The following is a 17,837-nucleotide window of genomic DNA, read 5'->3' on the forward strand; positions in this document are numbered from 1 at the left end:
GGCTGCCGTTACAATGCCCACAGGTACCGCCGATAGGTACTCGGTCGGCTGGCAGCTCGCGCCGATTCACTCCAAGCGGTCCGATCTTCGATCAGATTGATTCCAGCTGTCCCTCATATATCCACCGGTACCAAAACACTCCCCTCCGGCGGTTTGACGCTCCGGGGGTTATTATTGGGGTCGAAAACGTATTTTTTAACTAGGAAAACCGCAACTCCGCATTGAGTGGCATATCGATCGCACCACACCTCGTGGGTGCGAACCGGAGTTGATAGTGGTGTTGCCATTAGTATCAAAGGGTATTGGGGTATCTACTAGCTTTTCTCTCACTCCCGTAAATGCTTGGCATGCCCGTAACAGCTTTCCAGGCAATGATCAATGATGTGCTAAAGGAACTACTGGATGAAGGAGTAGTTGTCTATATTGATGACATCCTCATCTACCCAGAGACTGAGAAAGAGCATGAGCTATTGGTCAAGAAGGTACTACAGAAGCTTAGGGAAGCTAAGCTCTGTGCCTCGATCAGTAAGACATCCTTCCATGTCCGAGAAGTGGAATACCTATGCTATCACATCTCGGAAGAGGGAGTATCTATGTCAGAAGACAAGGTGGAGGCAGTTAAGGAATGGCCGGTCCCTGAGAATATCAAGGCAGTACAGGCATTCCTCGGATTTGCAAACTTCTATCGCCGCTTTATTGAAGGCTTCAGTAAAGTTTGCAAACCATTAACTGACCTCCTGCAAAAAGACAAGAAATGGTATTGGACGGCAGCACATGAGCAGGCCTTTGAAGAGCTCAAGAGGCTGTTCACAAGCGCTCCAATCCTCCTTCATTTTGACCCTAGTAGGAGAACGGTGGTCGAGACAGATGCCAGTGATTTTGCCAAGGGAGCGGTGCTCTCTCAGTATGGGGATGATGGGAAGCTACATCCGGTGGCATTCTATTCTAAGAAGTTCTCCCCTGCTGAGATCAGCTATGACATTCATGATAAGGAAATGGGAGCTATTGTAGCCTCTTTCCGGGAATGGGAACACATGCTCAAATCTTGTGAGCAAGAGATCACGGTTTTTACAGACCTCAAGAACTTGGAGTATTTTAATTCTACCAAGGTTCTCACTAGGCGGCAAGCTAGATGGTCTGAAGACCTCGCAGGCTACAATTTTAAAGTTGTCTACAGACCGGGAGAAAAGAATGGCAAGACTGATGTGCTATCTAGGCACTGGGATCACCGCCTTGGAGAGGGAGGTGAAACTCTGCAGCCGGAGCCACAGATCTTTTTTAGGCCAGGTCAATTGGTTTTGGATCCTGCAAAGCTAGCGGCTGTCAGGGTGAATCAATTGCAGAATACATTCTTAGAGCGCCTATACACGGCCGCTAAAGAGGATAGTTTCTGGTAGGAATTGCACCGCTCCCTGGTTGAAAGGAAACCAAATTTGGACCAAAACTTGTCGGTCAAAAACGGTCTCATCTTCTACAAGAATAGATGGTATATACCCAAAGACAAGAAGCTTCAGATGGAAATACTGTCCGATACTCATGACTCTAAGGTGGCGGGTCACTTTGGCCAATTTAAGACACTTGAGCGGGTGAAAAACAACTTCTTTTGGCCCAACATGGATAAGGATGTTGAGGAATATGTCCGGAGCTGTGACAGCTGCCAGAGGAATAAGACCTCCAAACATAAGAAGTTTGGTATGCTCCAACCATTGGAGATACCCTATCGGCCATGGACTTCCATCTCTATGGACTTCATTGTGGGATTACCGGAATCTAGTGGGTTTACAAAGATATGGGTAATAGTGGACCGCTTTTCGAAAATGGCACACTACATCCCTCTTCCTACCCTCTGTAACGGGGGTCCTTTCTAAGAGAAATAGATTTGTATAGAATAAAGACGGCCGTGCAAGATAGACAATCAGGTTGCAGATTATTCTAAGATACTATCGCTAGAACTCAATAATCTTTAAGGGCTCTGCTACCGATGAGAACTTGGTTTTTCTTTCTGATGAAGACTGGAGAGAACAGGACTGAAGGGCGGGAATGAACCTGAGTACTTATACTCCGAAGGCCTCTGTTCTCTGCTCCTAACTCCTTTACTAAGTTCCGGTGGGCCTTCCCTCAGTACCGGAAACAATACCACCGCTACCCCGCTTTTCTCTAAGCGTCAGCAGGTGTTTCCGATACCCAAGGCAACCACCCTTAGTCAAAGCCTTTGTAACACCTGCAGCCTTGGTTGCCACACAACTGAGGACCTGCATGAATGAGCTGCCGCTCAGGTGTAAGCTTAATCATTGCTGTAGAGCTTTCGCTTATTGTAGACTTCCCTAGCATAGTCCCTGCCCTTCGGCGGACTTACAATGCACCGAGGATACAGAGGATCACCGGTCAATCAGAGCTTCACTCTGGCCGGTCTTCTAGTCACTGGCGAGGCATAGACTCGTCAGTCATTGCTCCCATGAATAGATCCTCTTCCTAGCGCCCGGAATGTAGTTACTCTAACAGCTGGTAGCTAACCACACTGCCGGTACTTGCATATCACCGTGCAACTGGCTTCTAACAATAGCTCTCAGCATGTAACCGGGCCCTGTGTGTACTCATACACCAGACAGTTGAAATGGCTCCGTTACACCCTCAATAAAATGGAAGATTTGGCTAAGTTGTTCTTGAAGGAAGTTTGGAGACTCCATGGTTCACCTGATGACATAGTCTCGGACAGAGACAGCAGGTTTATTTCTCACTTTTGGCAATCTCTCATGAGTCTCCTCAATGTGAAGCTGAAGATGTCCACATCTTTCCACCCACAAACGGACGGTCAAACAAAAAGAGTTAACCAGACCCTGGAACATTACTTGCGGAGCTATTGTTCATATCAACAGGATGACTGGGCAGAACTCTTGCCTTTGGCAGAGTATGCATATAACTCGGCGGTCTCTGAGTCCACCAAAGTATCGGCTTTTTATGCCAACTATGGATATGAACCCAGGACCAACTGGCCGGCCCCAAGGGAAGGAGTAGAATGGAACAATCCAGCGAGCGAGGTCATGATATCTCAATGGGAATCTATCTGGCAGGCTATGAATGCCAGCTTGGGTAAAGCTAGATTAAGGATGGCCCGGTGGTATGATGCTCATGCCCTGGCACCGCCTGAAATCAAGCCCGGAGATGAAGTCATGTTGGACCGGCGCAATGTGCAAATAAAGCGGCCTTTGGGAAAACTGGATCAGAAGAAGATGGGACCCTTTAAGGTCTTAGAAGCTATTGGTACTCGTGCCTACAAGCTCTCTCTTCCCCCCCAAATGGGAATCCATCCGGTCTTTCATGTCTCTCTTCTGGAACCTTACCGAGCAGCGGTAGATCCTGAGAGAAGAGTTCCTGTATCGGAGCCCGAAGAGATTGAAGGAGAACAGAACTGGGTTGTCCGAGAGGTAGCTGATAGCCGGGTCAATAAGAAAAGGAGACGATTGGAATACCTAGTGCTGTGGGAAGGTTATGAAAACGAGGATGCTACATGGGAACCTTGGGAGCATCTCAAGAAGAGTGCTGAAGAAGCCCTTCGGGATTTCCATATGAGGTATCCTAAGAAACCCAAGGACAAGCGGATTGTTGGGGTGTAGATTATTTCCTTTTGGGTTTTCATTTCCTTGCATATCACGGAGTTTCTTGTCATATAGATTGGATGGTAATAGAATGGTTATAGATCTCGGAGACCAAGATCCTGGAAGAGGGGAGTGGTGTAACGGAGCCATTTCAACTGTCTGGTGTATGAGTACTGTTACGGGCATGCCAAGCATTTACGGGATTAAGAGAAAGGCTGGTAGATACCCCAATACCCTTTAATACTAATGGCAATACCACTATCAACTCCGGTTCGCACCCACGAGGTGCGGTGCGATCAATATGCGACCAAATGCGGAGTTGCGGTTTTCCTAGTTAAAAACACGTTTTCGACCCCAATAATAACCCCCGGAGCGTCAAACCCCCGGAGGGGAGTGTTTTGGTACCGGTGGATATATGAGGGACAGCTGGAATCAATCGGATCAAAGATCGGACCGCTCGGAGCGAATCGGCGCAAGCTGCCAGCCGACCGAGTACCTATCGGCGGTACCTGTGGGCATGAGAGAACTCTGCTATGTGGGAAAGCGATGTGGGAAGAGGCCTGAGTAGGTAGCCTTGCCGTCCGAGACCTCCGAATAGCCGACGCTGACGATTATCCACCAGACGGCCGATGGAGAAGAAACATCGACAGGGAAACGTGCATTAGAGTGGATAAATAGGTTGAGGGGTTTCAGCGGATTTAGGAGTTTGGGTTACGGATTTAGGAGTTAAATGTTCTTGGTTGTTTTTCAGGGTCTCGGGCGTGCCCCGAGTGTATTCTGTATTATTAGTAGACTGGGTCCTCGAGACATAAGCGAGGGATATAAATACTGTGTCATTCACTGACTAGCCAAACCATCATCGGCGAAATCAGAGTCTTAACAATATAAATCGTTGATACGCGAGTTACAACTTTATTTGACTATACTTTTGGAATTACTTTACTCTATCGTGACTTCGAACTCTACCTGAACTATTACGTCGAAGACGGTCGAACATCAAACGCTAACTCTAGTGAATCTTTGTTGATAACGTAGCTCGCGGGGCCCGTATCGGATCAAGAAGATTCATACTCGACGTTGACTGAAGAGACCTTGGAGACTTCTACCTTTGTAGCTGTTAGCCGAACTCTGAGCTCTGCGTAGTGTACTCTTGTGGTCTGGTACGCATCCCTCACAGTCTGGTTGTCAGGCAGCGAGGGATTGAGGAGTGGTGACCGGTAGGTCAGTTAAAGAGTGGTGGGGTCGTCGGTCCCTGGAGCAGCGGCTAAAGACTGTGCCCGAGTCGTGTTTGAAGTGGTGTCCTCTGAAGGGGACATGCAAAAAGGGTTTGAGTCTGAGACTCAGTATGTATGGGGGTCGCAATCGAAAGTGCCGACCGTATTGTATTGAGGGTGGTCTCGGAGACCGGTTGGGTTGAGGTGAGGGGAGCGGGCCGCCTCGGGTAAAAAATGGGTTGCCTGGTTACGGCCGATAGAGAGGGGTAAGGTCACGGGACCTCGGGTAAAAATTTGACGATAGTTTCGCGACTGAAGGGTCGCTAACTTCGCGGGCTGTCGAGCGCTTTGGCAGTAGGTTCTCGCTGACTGGAGATTACTGACAGTGTGCGTACCCGACGTGTGGGTATACTCGTGCGATGAGTGAAAATAAGGAGGGGCGAAGGCGGCTTTCGAGAGTAGCCGCTGGTTTGGCGAGGGGTGAACGGTGGACGCGTCCCGTGAGGGCACCGAACGAGCAAAGAATGGGGGGTGTCGAGCGAGGGAAGTTCAGGGACCGAAGCAATTCGAGAATCAGTATAACTCCATCTCGGGGGGAAGAAATCCTACCGCGAGCCAGAGGCGAGCGGGTAGAATGCAGAAGAAGAAGAAGAAGAAACTTATATTGCTTTGAAGTACAAGACTTATCGCACACCGACCTAACCGCCTAAAACACGAACCGAACCGAACAAAAGAAAGAAGGAAAGAAAACAACAAACGCAAACGCAAACAAACAAGAACAAGAACAAGACAAGCACAAGCGAGCACGAACAATAACAAGGAAATTCCAGAACAATACTCGACCAGAAAACCCAACGACAAGGAGAAATAACATATCTCAGCGGCCTCGAGCGCTGGATCCATCAAAACAGAAAATAAAAAACAATTTTTAAAGAGTAAAAGGAAACTACCCTTCCTAATCCCGTCCCTAATCATTTTCTTCCATCCCCTCTTCCAGGTCCGCCTCCGCCTCCGCCGACTCGTACCATTTCGAGAGTTGAGATTGTTTCGCAAATTGTAGGATGAGGTCCTTTCTCAGGTTTGTAAACATCCAGTTTTCCCAGGTCATCGCTCCGGGTATCTTGTCTATCAGAGGGGTGCGGATTCGAGCCCACGCTGGGCATTCCATAAGTATATATTTCGCTGAGTTTTCCATACCACACTGGCATGGTTCGGGGTCTGTGTGTACTGCATTTCTGTCGATTCGGGTGGTTTGGCACCGGATTCGAAATACTTTTTTCGCTTCCGTGAGGGTGAGTTTCGCTATCTTGGGAGGGGGGCGGAATTCCCCCCGATGGTGGTAGTTCGGTATTGATTGTGTGTTCCATTCTTCCAGCAGGTGGTCGCGTAGTAGTTTGTTTTGGTTCCACTTATCTCTCGCATTTCCGGGGGTCTGGTATGGGAGTAGTAGGGAGGCGATTCGGTGTAAGCCTGTTCCTTTGATATTTGCTTCTCTGTATGGGAGGAGCTCGATCAGGGATTCGTTGTTGGGGTGGGTTGCGTCGGTGCAGAGTATTCTAGTTCCGTACTTTCTTGAGCGATATGTCAGGAGATGTTCTAAGGGGGGTAGGCCTGCTTCTCGGAGGAGTTTAGTTCTTTTGGTCCATCGTGGTAGGCCGGTGATGATCCGGGCCGCTTCATTATATAGTGGTTCGAGGGATCTTATGATGTGGTCTGCGCCAGTCCACCAAGCCTCGGATCCGTAGAGTAGACCTGGGAGGAAGCCTTGTGTTATGATGTGATGGATTGTTTTAACCGTTATTCCTGGCAGGCGGGCGGTGTATCGAATCTGGTGGAGGGCTTTAAGGCCTTTTGCGATCGCTGCTTCGATGTGGGGCCGGAAGGAGAGGGTCGGATCTATCCAGACTCCTACATATTTCAGCCTCTCCTTGGGGTGTATGTTGGTATTGTTAATCTTGACCGGAAGTCGTGGTTGTTGTATGGATGATGTGGTGGGCCGGAAGAAGATCAGATCGGATTTATCCGGGTCGTACTTAATTTGGAGTGGCTCAGCTTTTATTAGTCTCTCTCTCATTCATTCCTCCATTCTCTTGATTGTGAATCCTGGTGTTTTGGATATTTGCACCAGCGCATCGTCATCGATATATGTGGTGTCCATCTCTTTCGGGCTACTTGTTGGGTCCTGGATTACTCCAGCATAGATCATGAATAGTACCGGGGACATGGGGCTACCTTGCGGCACTCCAGAATCATAGGGCTGTGGTTCCTCTAGCTCATGGTTAAATTGAAACTGTAGTTTTCTGCCGGTATTGAATTCCTTGCACCATTCTGTTAAGTAGGTAGGGAATTTTTGTTGGTACATGATTTCCGCGAGGAGTAGGTGGTCGACGCAGTTAAATGCTCCTTGGATATCGTTGGTTAGGATCGCTGGTCTGTCTCGCCGAGCGATTCCGGTACTCTTTTTCAGTAGTAAGTTTTGTTGTATTGGTGTTAAGGTTCTCAGGAGGGCGTCGATTGCCGAAATGGTTGGTCTTCCTCCAAATTGATTCACTGAGAGTGTGCCTAGGATTTCTCCAGCGGTGCAGAGTCTCTGAGCCACTATCTTCTCCAGAATTTTGCTGAAGTATTGTAGAAGGGAAATGGGCCGATAAGCTTTTGCTTCATGATAGTTTGCTTTGCCGGGTTTCGGGATCGGGATGCACTTAGCTATTTTCCATTCCGCTGGGTGTACCCCGTGCCGGAGCATGGCAGAGAACATGTCTTGAATTAGAATTGTGTTTGCTCTCACTATTGCTTTAATAAAGGTATAGGGAATGCCGTCCGGGCCGGTCGCCGAGTGCGCTGGACAGGAGTCGATTGCTTTATTAAGTTCCTCGGGGGTGACTATGTCGAAGGTGTTGCTAAGGTCAAAAGAGGGGGGCCTAATGTTTAGGGGGGGATGGTCGGGGGACGTCCGTTTTGAGGGGAAAAGTTGGGCTCTTAGAGCTTGACATTTCCCCGCAAACGTTTCTTCACCTTGAATTGTTGGTATGATTGTGTCTCTTCTCCTTCCTGCATTTAGGATTCTCCAGACCTCACTACCTTTCGCCTCGTTCATCGTCTTTTCCCGCTGGTCCGCTTTTGCTTTCCGGATCATGACTGTCCATTCTCTGCATGCCTTCCGGTGCTCCTCCGCGTGGTTGGGTTTCTTTGTATTTCTCGCCTTCCTTTCTGCCGAGTTTACCTTTGCCTTCATTTGTTTCATTTCGTCTGTCCACCAGGAATTGGCTCTTACGCCCTCCTTCGAGAGTGGTGTTACTATACTGATTGTTGCCCTGACCAGTTCTAGGAAGAAGTCGACAGTTTGTTCCGTATGTTCCTTGGTTTCCCATGCCTCTGCAGGGAGAGAAATGTTTGCCATATGATTCTCCAAGAGCTTCCAGTCTGTTTGTCGCCACATCCGTCTTGGTACGAATGGTGGTTTTTCCAAGTGTAAGTGAACGGAGGTTCTCCCTTGGTCTGAGCCCGCTCCATAGGGTTCAGTGCTCCATCGTAGGTTGTGGTCGAGAGTTGGGCCTTTTACAAATGTAAGGTCGATAATTGTAGGCCTTTTTCCTCTGTCTCTGGGGAAGTGTGTAAAGACGCCTGGTTCATTCAGGAGGGTCAGTTTCTGTCGAGTTATCCATTGTTTTAGCCGTGCACCGTTGGCGCGGTCTGCTCGGATGTTGTTCCTGTATTCATGTGAGGTTACTCCGTACCACATTTGATGATGGCAGTTGAAGTCTCCCATTACTAGGCAATTGTCGAGAGTTTGGATTGTTTTTGCTATTTGGGCAAAGGGGCCACTTCGGCCTGGGGAGTATATATTTAGGATTTGGGTTTTCTTGTTCTGGATTTCTACCGTAATCGATACTATGAAATTATCATATGTGTAGTGGTGTTTTGGTTTGAGGTTGGCATGTTTGCAGACGTATCTTGCGCATTTTGTGTTGGTGTTGCTGGTTGTGAAAATATAAAAGAGATTTGAGTCTGGTGGGTATCCCTCTGCTGAGGTCCATGGTTCTGTAATAATAGGAAATAAATACTAGAGTCTGTTTCCGCTTCCTCTACCGCCGCCTTGGTGATGAGTTCGCTCTATGCACAATTGAGTTGGTGTGCGAGCGCGGTGGTTCGGGGCCTAGGCATTATTTGTCATGTGTTGGTCGTCTTCGGGAATGGGTGTGGCTCTGACTGGGGCGGTGGCTGGTACTTGAACTATTGGAAGCAACTCTTGAACGGGTGCGGCCGGTGGGTCTTGAGCGGGTGGGGCGTTTTCCTTTCCTTTGTTGAGGAATCGGCGTTTGACTCTTTCGGGGCATGCTGGGTCGGAGGCCTTATGGATTCCTTTACAGTTCAGACATCTGATTGGGGTGTGGGTGCATCTATATCCTCCCTGGCATTGATTGCATGGGTGGAAGCTGGTGAGATGATCTCCGGCACAGTGACCGCATCTCCCATTGTTTTTGCATTTCTCCTAGCGATGACCGTATTCGAGGCACTTCGCGCATTGGGTGTCTGGGAAGGTTGGGAGGAAGGCCTCGATGTGGCAGCTTCGGTTAAAGAGGGATAGGAACTTAACTCCTAGTGTTTCCATTGTAACTTGTCCTGGGAGCGCGATGACCATTGATGAGTGGGTTTTCTCCATTCGAGTCTCTGCTCTGGAGATCCAGCGGGGAACCTGGGCAAGTTGGAAGTTCTCTCCATAGTTGCTTCTAATTTCGGATGCTACCAGTTGTCCTGCCTCGACGCCTTCTCCAATCGTAGTAGGGATTCCGTGGATAAGGAACTTTGACCATTTGGAGTTTGCGCGGATGATGGCGACCGGTACTTGTAGGGTGAGGAGAGCCTCCTCAATTTCTTTGGCGTATTCCATTGCCTTTGTTGCTGGGGTGATAAACTTGGTTTCCAGGATGAAGTTATCCTTGGGTGTTCTCCTTGCTGAAATGAATTGGCAGGATTCGTCCTGAATTCTTGCATTGACTAGGGTCCTGATTTCGGAGGGATTGACATCGGATGGGGCAGTGGTTTCAACAATGATTTCTCTGTTGATTTTGGTATATTCTGGTTTGAAGAGAGGGTCCGCTTTTGGCTTTGTGGGCTTCTTTCTTCTCTCGACAACCTGGAAGTTTCCTAGGGCAGGACCGGGTGCCGAGGCCACGGCGGCCCAGGTGCCTGCCTTCCATCCACGGGGTGGGGCTTGTTGGGGAGGTGCGGGTGGGGGGGCCTGAGGAGCTGCCTGTGGCGCTGCTTGGGGGATTGTTTGGGGGACCGCTGGAGGGGCCGTTCTCCTCCTTTGTTGCGGTTGTTGTGGTTGTTGGTGTTGCTGCTGTTGTTGTTGTTGCTGCTGTTGTTGTTGCGGTTGCTGCGGTTGTGGTTGTTTATTGAGGAGGGCGTGAATCGCCGAATGCATGTTGGTGATCATGTTTGTTTGAGCCTCAATTTGGTTTTTCAATGTATCCACTGTTCTCCGGAGTGTAGTTGTTTGCTCTTCGAGGATTTCGATCCTGTCGGGGGGTGGGCAGATCCGGCTGGTTGCATGTCTGATGGCGCGGGTAATATAGTTTAGGTCTGTCTGGGTGTGGGTGTCTTGGGGGACAATACTCGGGTAGAGGTAGTCAACGCTCGGTTGGTAAGGATCGTTATAGTCAGATTCTTTTGCAAAGGTCGAGGAGAATTCCTGTTCCTGTGTTCCGGATGGGGTTGGGTTGAGAACCTGGGTGTTCCTGATCTGTGAGGGGGCTGTCCCTTGCTGGGAGGACTGGGTGAAGAAGGACTGGAGTGAAGCTTGCTGTGACATGATTGAATGTCCGGTTCTTCGGGCGGCGTAGAGTGATGTTTCGGATAGGTTTCTTTTCCTTCCTTTCGGGAGGTTAAGGCTGGAGAATTCTTCGCTAGAAGCCAGTTTTCGTAGGTTTATTTCGCTTGGAACAACAAACGCGACCGTACGATCGGGGACGAGGTGGCTCAGCCTGGTATGGTATACCAAGGTAAACCGAGAGGAGTAAAATAAAGAGTTTTTGAAGCGAGGTTTGTTATCAGGGAGTTCTTTGCGAGCCTTAGCGAGCAAGTAGAATGCAGAAGAAGAAGAAGAAACTTATATTGCTTAGAAGCCGAAGCTTATCGCACACCTAACTACCCGACTGCAACCTCCACCGACTAACCCGAAAACAAAACGAAGTACAAAAACTAACTACCGCAGCTACGAGAACTACGTACATAAAAAGAGAAAAAAAGCGCACGAAGAGGGCGCGAATAACAAGTGGTACAGGTAAGCAGAATCTAAGCGACAACAAAGAAACCTTCCCGTAGTAAATAAGTAAGAACCCCAAACTTCTCCGTCAACTGCATTAGCGAGCACAATCCTAAACGTAGTGTTCAATCAAAACGATATCATTACCAACGTACCCGGTGTCATATCTGTGGACGAACCTTAACAGGACTGGGAAACCACGCGCACGAAGGCAGGAGAGGCCAACCGCAACAGCGTCAGGTGTGAAAGCGAGGGGGGGTGGGTCGAATGTGGGTCCTCGGGCTTCTGGTTGTCAGGCAGCGAGGAATTGAGGAGTGGTGACCGGTTGGTCAAGTAAGGAGTGGGTGGGGTCGTCGGTCCCTGGAGCAACGGCTAAAGACTGTGCCCGAGTCGTGTTTGAAGTGGTGTCCTCTGGAGGGGACATGCAAAAAGGGTTGAGCCGAAGGCTCAGTATGTATGGGGGTCGCAATCGAAAGTGCCGACCGTATTGTGTTGAGGGGTGGTCTCGGAGACCGGTTGGGTTGGGGTGAGGGGAGCGGGCCGCCTCGGTTAAAAATGGGTGGCCTGATTAAGGCCGATAAAGAGGGGTAAGGTCACGGGACCTCGGGTAAAAATTTGACGATAGTTTCGCGACCGAAAGGTCGCTAACTTCGCGGGCTGTCGAGCGCTTTGGCAGTAGGTTCTCGCTGACTGGAGATTACTGACAGTGTGCGTACCCGACGTGTGGGTATACTCGTGCGATGAGTGAAAATAAGGAGGGGCGAAGGCGGCTTTCGAGAGTAGCCGCTGGTTTGGCGAGGGGTGAACGGTGGACGCGTCCCGTGAGGGCACCGAACGAGCAAAGAATGGGGGGTGTCGAGCGAGGGAAGTTCAGGGACCGAAGCAATTCGAGAATCAGTATAACTCCATCTCGGGGGGAAGAAATCCTACCGCGAGCCAGAGGCGAGCGGGTAGAATGCAGAAGAAGAAGAAGAAGAAACTTATATTGCTTTGAAGTACAAGACTTATCGCACACCGACCTAACCGCCTAAAACACGAACCGAACCGAACAAAAGAAAGAAGGAAAGAAAACAACAAACGCAAACGCAAACAAACAAGAACAAGAACAAGACAAGCACAAGCGAGCACGAACAATAACAAGGAAATTCCAGAACAATACTCGACCAGAAAACCCAACGACAAGGAGAAATAACATATCTCAGCGGCCTCGAGCGCTGGATCCATCAAAACAGAAAATAAAAAACAATTTTTAAAGAGTAAAAGGAAACTACCCTTCCTAATCCCGTCCCTAATCATTTTCTTCCATCCCCTCTTCCAGGTCCGCCTCCGCCTCCGCCGACTCGTACCATTTCGAGAGTTGAGATTGTTTCGCAAATTGTAGGATGAGGTCCTTTCTCAGGTTTGTAAACATCCAGTTTTCCCAGGTCATCGCTCCGGGTATCTTGTCTATCAGAGGGGTGCGGATTCGAGCCCACGCTGGGCATTCCATAAGTATATATTTCGCTGAGTTTTCCATACCACACTGGCATGGTTCGGGGTCTGTGTGTACTGCATTTCTGTCGATTCGGGTGGTTTGGCACCGGATTCGAAATACTTTTTTCGCTTCCGTGAGGGTGAGTTTCGCTATCTTGGGAGGGGGGCGGAATTCCCCCCGATGGTGGTAGTTCGGTATTGATTGTGTGTTCCATTCTTCCAGCAGGTGGTCGCGTAGTAGTTTGTTTTGGTTCCACTTATCTCTCGCATTTCCGGGGGTCTGGTATGGGAGTAGTAGGGAGGCGATTCGGTGTAAGCCTGTTCCTTTGATATTTGCTTCTCTGTATGGGAGGAGCTCGATCAGGGATTCGTTGTTGGGGTGGGTTGCGTCGGTGCAGAGTATTCTAGTTCCGTACTTTCTTGAGCGATATGTCAGGAGATGTTCTAAGGGGGGTAGGCCTGCTTCTCGGAGGAGTTTAGTTCTTTTGGTCCATCGTGGTAGGCCGGTGATGATCCGGGCCGCTTCATTATATAGTGGTTCGAGGGATCTTATGATGTGGTCTGCGCCAGTCCACCAAGCCTCGGATCCGTAGAGTAGACCTGGGAGGAAGCCTTGTGTTATGATGTGATGGATTGTTTTAACCGTTATTCCTGGCAGGCGGGCGGTGTATCGAATCTGGTGGAGGGCTTTAAGGCCTTTTGCGATCGCTGCTTCGATGTGGGGCCGGAAGGAGAGGGTCGGATCTATCCAGACTCCTACATATTTCAGCCTCTCCTTGGGGTGTATGTTGGTATTGTTAATCTTGACCGGAAGTCGTGGTTGTTGTATGGATGATGTGGTGGGCCGGAAGAAGATCAGATCGGATTTATCCGGGTCGTACTTAATTTGGAGTGGCTCAGCTTTTATTAGTCTCTCTCTCATTCATTCCTCCATTCTCTTGATTGTGAATCCTGGTGTTTTGGATATTTGCACCAGCGCATCGTCATCGATATATGTGGTGTCCATCTCTTTCGGGCTACTTGTTGGGTCCAGGATTACTCCAGCATAGATCATGAATAGTACCGGGGACATGGGGCTACCTTGCGGCACTCCAGAATCATAGGGCTGTGGTTCCTCTAGCTCATGGTTAAATTGAAACTGTAGTTTTCTGCCGGTATTGAATTCCTTGCACCATTCTGTTAAGTAGGTAGGGAATTTTTGTTGGTACATGATTTCCGCGAGGAGTAGGTGGTCGACGCAGTTAAATGCTCCTTGGATATCGTTGGTTAGGATCGCTGGTCTGTCTCGCCGAGCGATTCCGGTACTCTTTTTCAGTAGTAAGTTTTGTTGTATTGGTGTTAAGGTTCTCAGGAGGGCGTCGATTGCCGAAATGGTTGGTCTTCCTCCAAATTGATTCACTGAGAGTGTGCCTAGGATTTCTCCAGCGGTGCAGAGTCTCTGAGCCACTATCTTCTCCAGAATTTTGCTGAAGTATTGTAGAAGGGAAATGGGCCGATAAGCTTTTGCTTCATGATAGTTTGCTTTGCCGGGTTTCGGGATCGGGATGCACTTAGCTATTTTCCATTCCGCTGGGTGTACCCCGTGCCGGAGCATGGCAGAGAACATGTCTTGAATTAGAATTGTGTTTGCTCTCACTATTGCTTTAATAAAGGTATAGGGAATGCCGTCCGGGCCGGTCGCCGAGTGCGCTGGACAGGAGTCGATTGCTTTATTAAGTTCCTCGGGGGTGACTATGTCGAAGGTGTTGCTAAGGTCAAAAGAGGGGGGCCTAATGTTTAGGGGGGGATGGTCGGGGGACGTCCGTTTTGAGGGGAAAAGTTGGGCTCTTAGAGCTTGACATTTCCCCGCAAACGTTTCTTCACCTTGAATTGTTGGTATGATTGTGTCTCTTCTCCTTCCTGCATTTAGGATTCTCCAGACCTCACTACCTTTCGCCTCGTTCATCGTCTTTTCCCGCTGGTCCGCTTTTGCTTTCCGGATCATGACTGTCCATTCTCTGCATGCCTTCCGGTGCTCCTCCGCGTGGTTGGGTTTCTTTGTATTTCTCGCCTTCCTTTCTGCCGAGTTTACCTTTGCCTTCATTTGTTTCATTTCGTCTGTCCACCAGGAATTGGCTCTTACGCCCTCCTTCGAGAGTGGTGTTACTATACTGATTGTTGCCCTGACCAGTTCTAGGAAGAAGTCGACAGTTTGTTCCGTATGTTCCTTGGTTTCCCATGCCTCTGCAGGGAGAGAAATGTTTGCCATATGATTCTCCAAGAGCTTCCAGTCTGTTTGTCGCCACATCCGTCTTGGTACGAATGGTGGTTTTTCCAAGTGTAAGTGAACGGAGGTTCTCCCTTGGTCTGAGCCCGCTCCATAGGGTTCAGTGCTCCATCGTAGGTTGTGGTCGAGAGTTGGGCCTTTTACAAATGTAAGGTCGATAATTGTAGGCCTTTTTCCTCTGTCTCTGGGGAAGTGTGTAAAGACGCCTGGTTCATTCAGGAGGGTCAGTTTCTGTCGAGTTATCCATTGTTTTAGCCGTGCACCGTTGGCGCGGTCTGCTCGGATGTTGTTCCTGTATTCATGTGAGGTTACTCCGTACCACATTTGATGATGGCAGTTGAAGTCTCCCATTACTAGGCAATTGTCGAGAGTTTGGATTGTTTTTGCTATTTGGGCAAAGGGGCCACTTCGGCCTGGGGAGTATATATTTAGGATTTGGGTTTTCTTGTTCTGGATTTCTACCGTAATCGATACTATGAAATTATCATATGTGTAGTGGTGTTTTGGTTTGAGGTTGGCATGTTTGCAGACGTATCTTGCGCATTTTGTGTTGGTGTTGCTGGTTGTGAAAATATAAAAGAGATTTGAGTCTGGTGGGTATCCCTCTGCTGAGGTCCATGGTTCTGTAATAATAGGAAATAAATACTAGAGTCTGTTTCCGCTTCCTCTACCGCCGCCTTGGTGATGAGTTCGCTCTATGCACAATTGAGTTGGTGTGCGAGCGCGGTGGTTCGGGGCCTAGGCATTATTTGTCATGTGTTGGTCGTCTTCGGGAATGGGTGTGGCTCTGACTGGGGCGGTGGCTGGTACTTGAACTATTGGAAGCAACTCTTGAACGGGTGCGGCCGGTGGGTCTTGAGCGGGTGGGGCGTTTTCCTTTCCTTTGTTGAGGAATCGGCGTTTGACTCTTTCGGGGCATGCTGGGTCGGAGGCCTTATGGATTCCTTTACAGTTCAGACATCTGATTGGGGTGTGGGTGCATCTATATCCTCCCTGGCATTGATTGCATGGGTGGAAGCTGGTGAGATGATCTCCGGCACAGTGACCGCATCTCCCATTGTTTTTGCATTTCTCCTAGCGATGACCGTATTCGAGGCACTTCGCGCATTGGGTGTCTGGGAAGGTTGGGAGGAAGGCCTCGATGTGGCAGCTTCGGTTAAAGAGGGATAGGAACTTAACTCCTAGTGTTTCCATTGTAACTTGTCCTGGGAGCGCGATGACCATTGATGAGTGGGTTTTCTCCATTCGAGTCTCTGCTCTGGAGATCCAGCGGGGAACCTGGGCAAGTTGGAAGTTCTCTCCATAGTTGCTTCTAATTTCGGATGCTACCAGTTGTCCTGCCTCGACGCCTTCTCCAATCGTAGTAGGGATTCCGTGGATAAGGAACTTTGACCATTTGGAGTTTGCGCGGATGATGGCGACCGGTACTTGTAGGGTGAGGAGAGCCTCCTCAATTTCTTTGGCGTATTCCATTGCCTTTGTTGCTGGGGTGATAAACTTGGTTTCCAGGATGAAGTTATCCTTGGGTGTTCTCCTTGCTGAAATGAATTGGCAGGATTCGTCCTGAATTCTTGCATTGACTAGGGTCCTGATTTCGGAGGGATTGACATCGGATGGGGCAGTGGTTTCAACAATGATTTCTCTGTTGATTTTGGTATATTCTGGTTTGAAGAGAGGGTCCGCTTTTGGCTTTGTGGGCTTCTTTCTTCTCTCGACAACCTGGAAGTTTCCTAGGGCAGGACCGGGTGCCGAGGCCACGGCGGCCCAGGTGCCTGCCTTCCATCCACGGGGTGGGGCTTGTTGGGGAGGTGCGGGTGGGGGGGCCTGAGGAGCTGCCTGTGGCGCTGCTTGGGGGATTGTTTGGGGGACCGCTGGAGGGGCCGTTCTCCTCCTTTGTTGCGGTTGTTGTGGTTGTTGGTGTTGCTGCTGTTGTTGTTGTTGCTGCTGTTGTTGTTGCGGTTGCTGCGGTTGTGGTTGTTTATTGAGGAGGGCGTGAATCGCCGAATGCATGTTGGTGATCATGTTTGTTTGAGCCTCAATTTGGTTTTTCAATGTATCCACTGTTCTCCGGAGTGTAGTTGTTTGCTCTTCGAGGATTTCGATCCTGTCGGGGGGTGGGCAGATCCGGCTGGTTGCATGTCTGATGGCGCGGGTAATATAGTTTAGGTCTGTCTGGGTGTGGGTGTCTTGGGGGACAATACTCGGGTAGAGGTAGTCAACGCTCGGTTGGTAAGGATCGTTATAGTCAGATTCTTTTGCAAAGGTCGAGGAGAATTCCTGTTCCTGTGTTCCGGATGGGGTTGGGTTGAGAACCTGGGTGTTCCTGATCTGTGAGGGGGCTGTCCCTTGCTGGGAGGACTGGGTGAAGAAGGACTGGAGTGAAGCTTGCTGTGACATGATTGAATGTCCGGTTCTTCGGGCGGCGTAGAGTGATGTTTCGGATAGGTTTCTTTTCCTTCCTTTCGGGAGGTTAAGGCTGGAGAATTCTTCGCTAGAAGCCAGTTTTCGTAGGTTTATTTCGCTTGGAACAACAAACGCGACCGTACGATCGGGGACGAGGTGGCTCAGCCTGGTATGGTATACCAAGGTAAACCGAGAGGAGTAAAATAAAGAGTTTTTGAAGCGAGGTTTGTTATCAGGGAGTTCTTTGCGAGCCTTAGCGAGCAAGTAGAATGCAGAAGAAGAAGAAGAAACTTATATTGCTTAGAAGCCGAAGCTTATCGCACACCTAACTACCCGACTGCAACCTCCACCGACTAACCCGAAAACAAAACGAAGTACAAAAACTAACTACCGCAGCTACGAGAACTACGTACATAAAAAGAGAAAAAAAGCGCACGAAGAGGGCGCGAATAACAAGTGGTACAGGTAAGCAGAATCTAAGCGACAACAAAGAAACCTTCCCGTAGTAAATAAGTAAGAACCCCAAACTTCTCCGTCAACTGCATTAGCGAGCACAATCCTAAACGTAGTGTTCAATCAAAACGATATCATTACCAACGTACCCGGTGTCATATCTG

The 17,837-nt window shown here is 49.3% G+C and overlaps 1 protein-coding gene across 1 annotated transcript; it reads left to right on the plus strand.

Moving 5' to 3' along the window:
* Positions 1 to 2,639: 2,639 nt before the first annotated feature.
* On the plus strand, positions 2,640 to 3,614 carry H6S33_006052 (uncharacterized protein; the record flags this gene model as incomplete). The annotated part of the gene is made up of 1 exon (XM_044837465.1): positions 2,640 to 3,614. The coding sequence occupies one exon, from the start codon at positions 2,640 to 2,642 to the stop codon at positions 3,612 to 3,614; it is 975 nt and encodes a 324-aa protein (XP_044699361.1).
* Between the last annotated feature and the right edge of the window lie 14,223 nt (positions 3,615 to 17,837).

Source organism: Morchella sextelata, assembly GCF_020137385.1.
Source record: "Morchella sextelata strain SCLS chromosome Unknown scls_2, whole genome shotgun sequence".
NCBI lineage: Eukaryota > Fungi > Ascomycota > Pezizomycetes > Pezizales > Morchellaceae > Morchella > Morchella sextelata.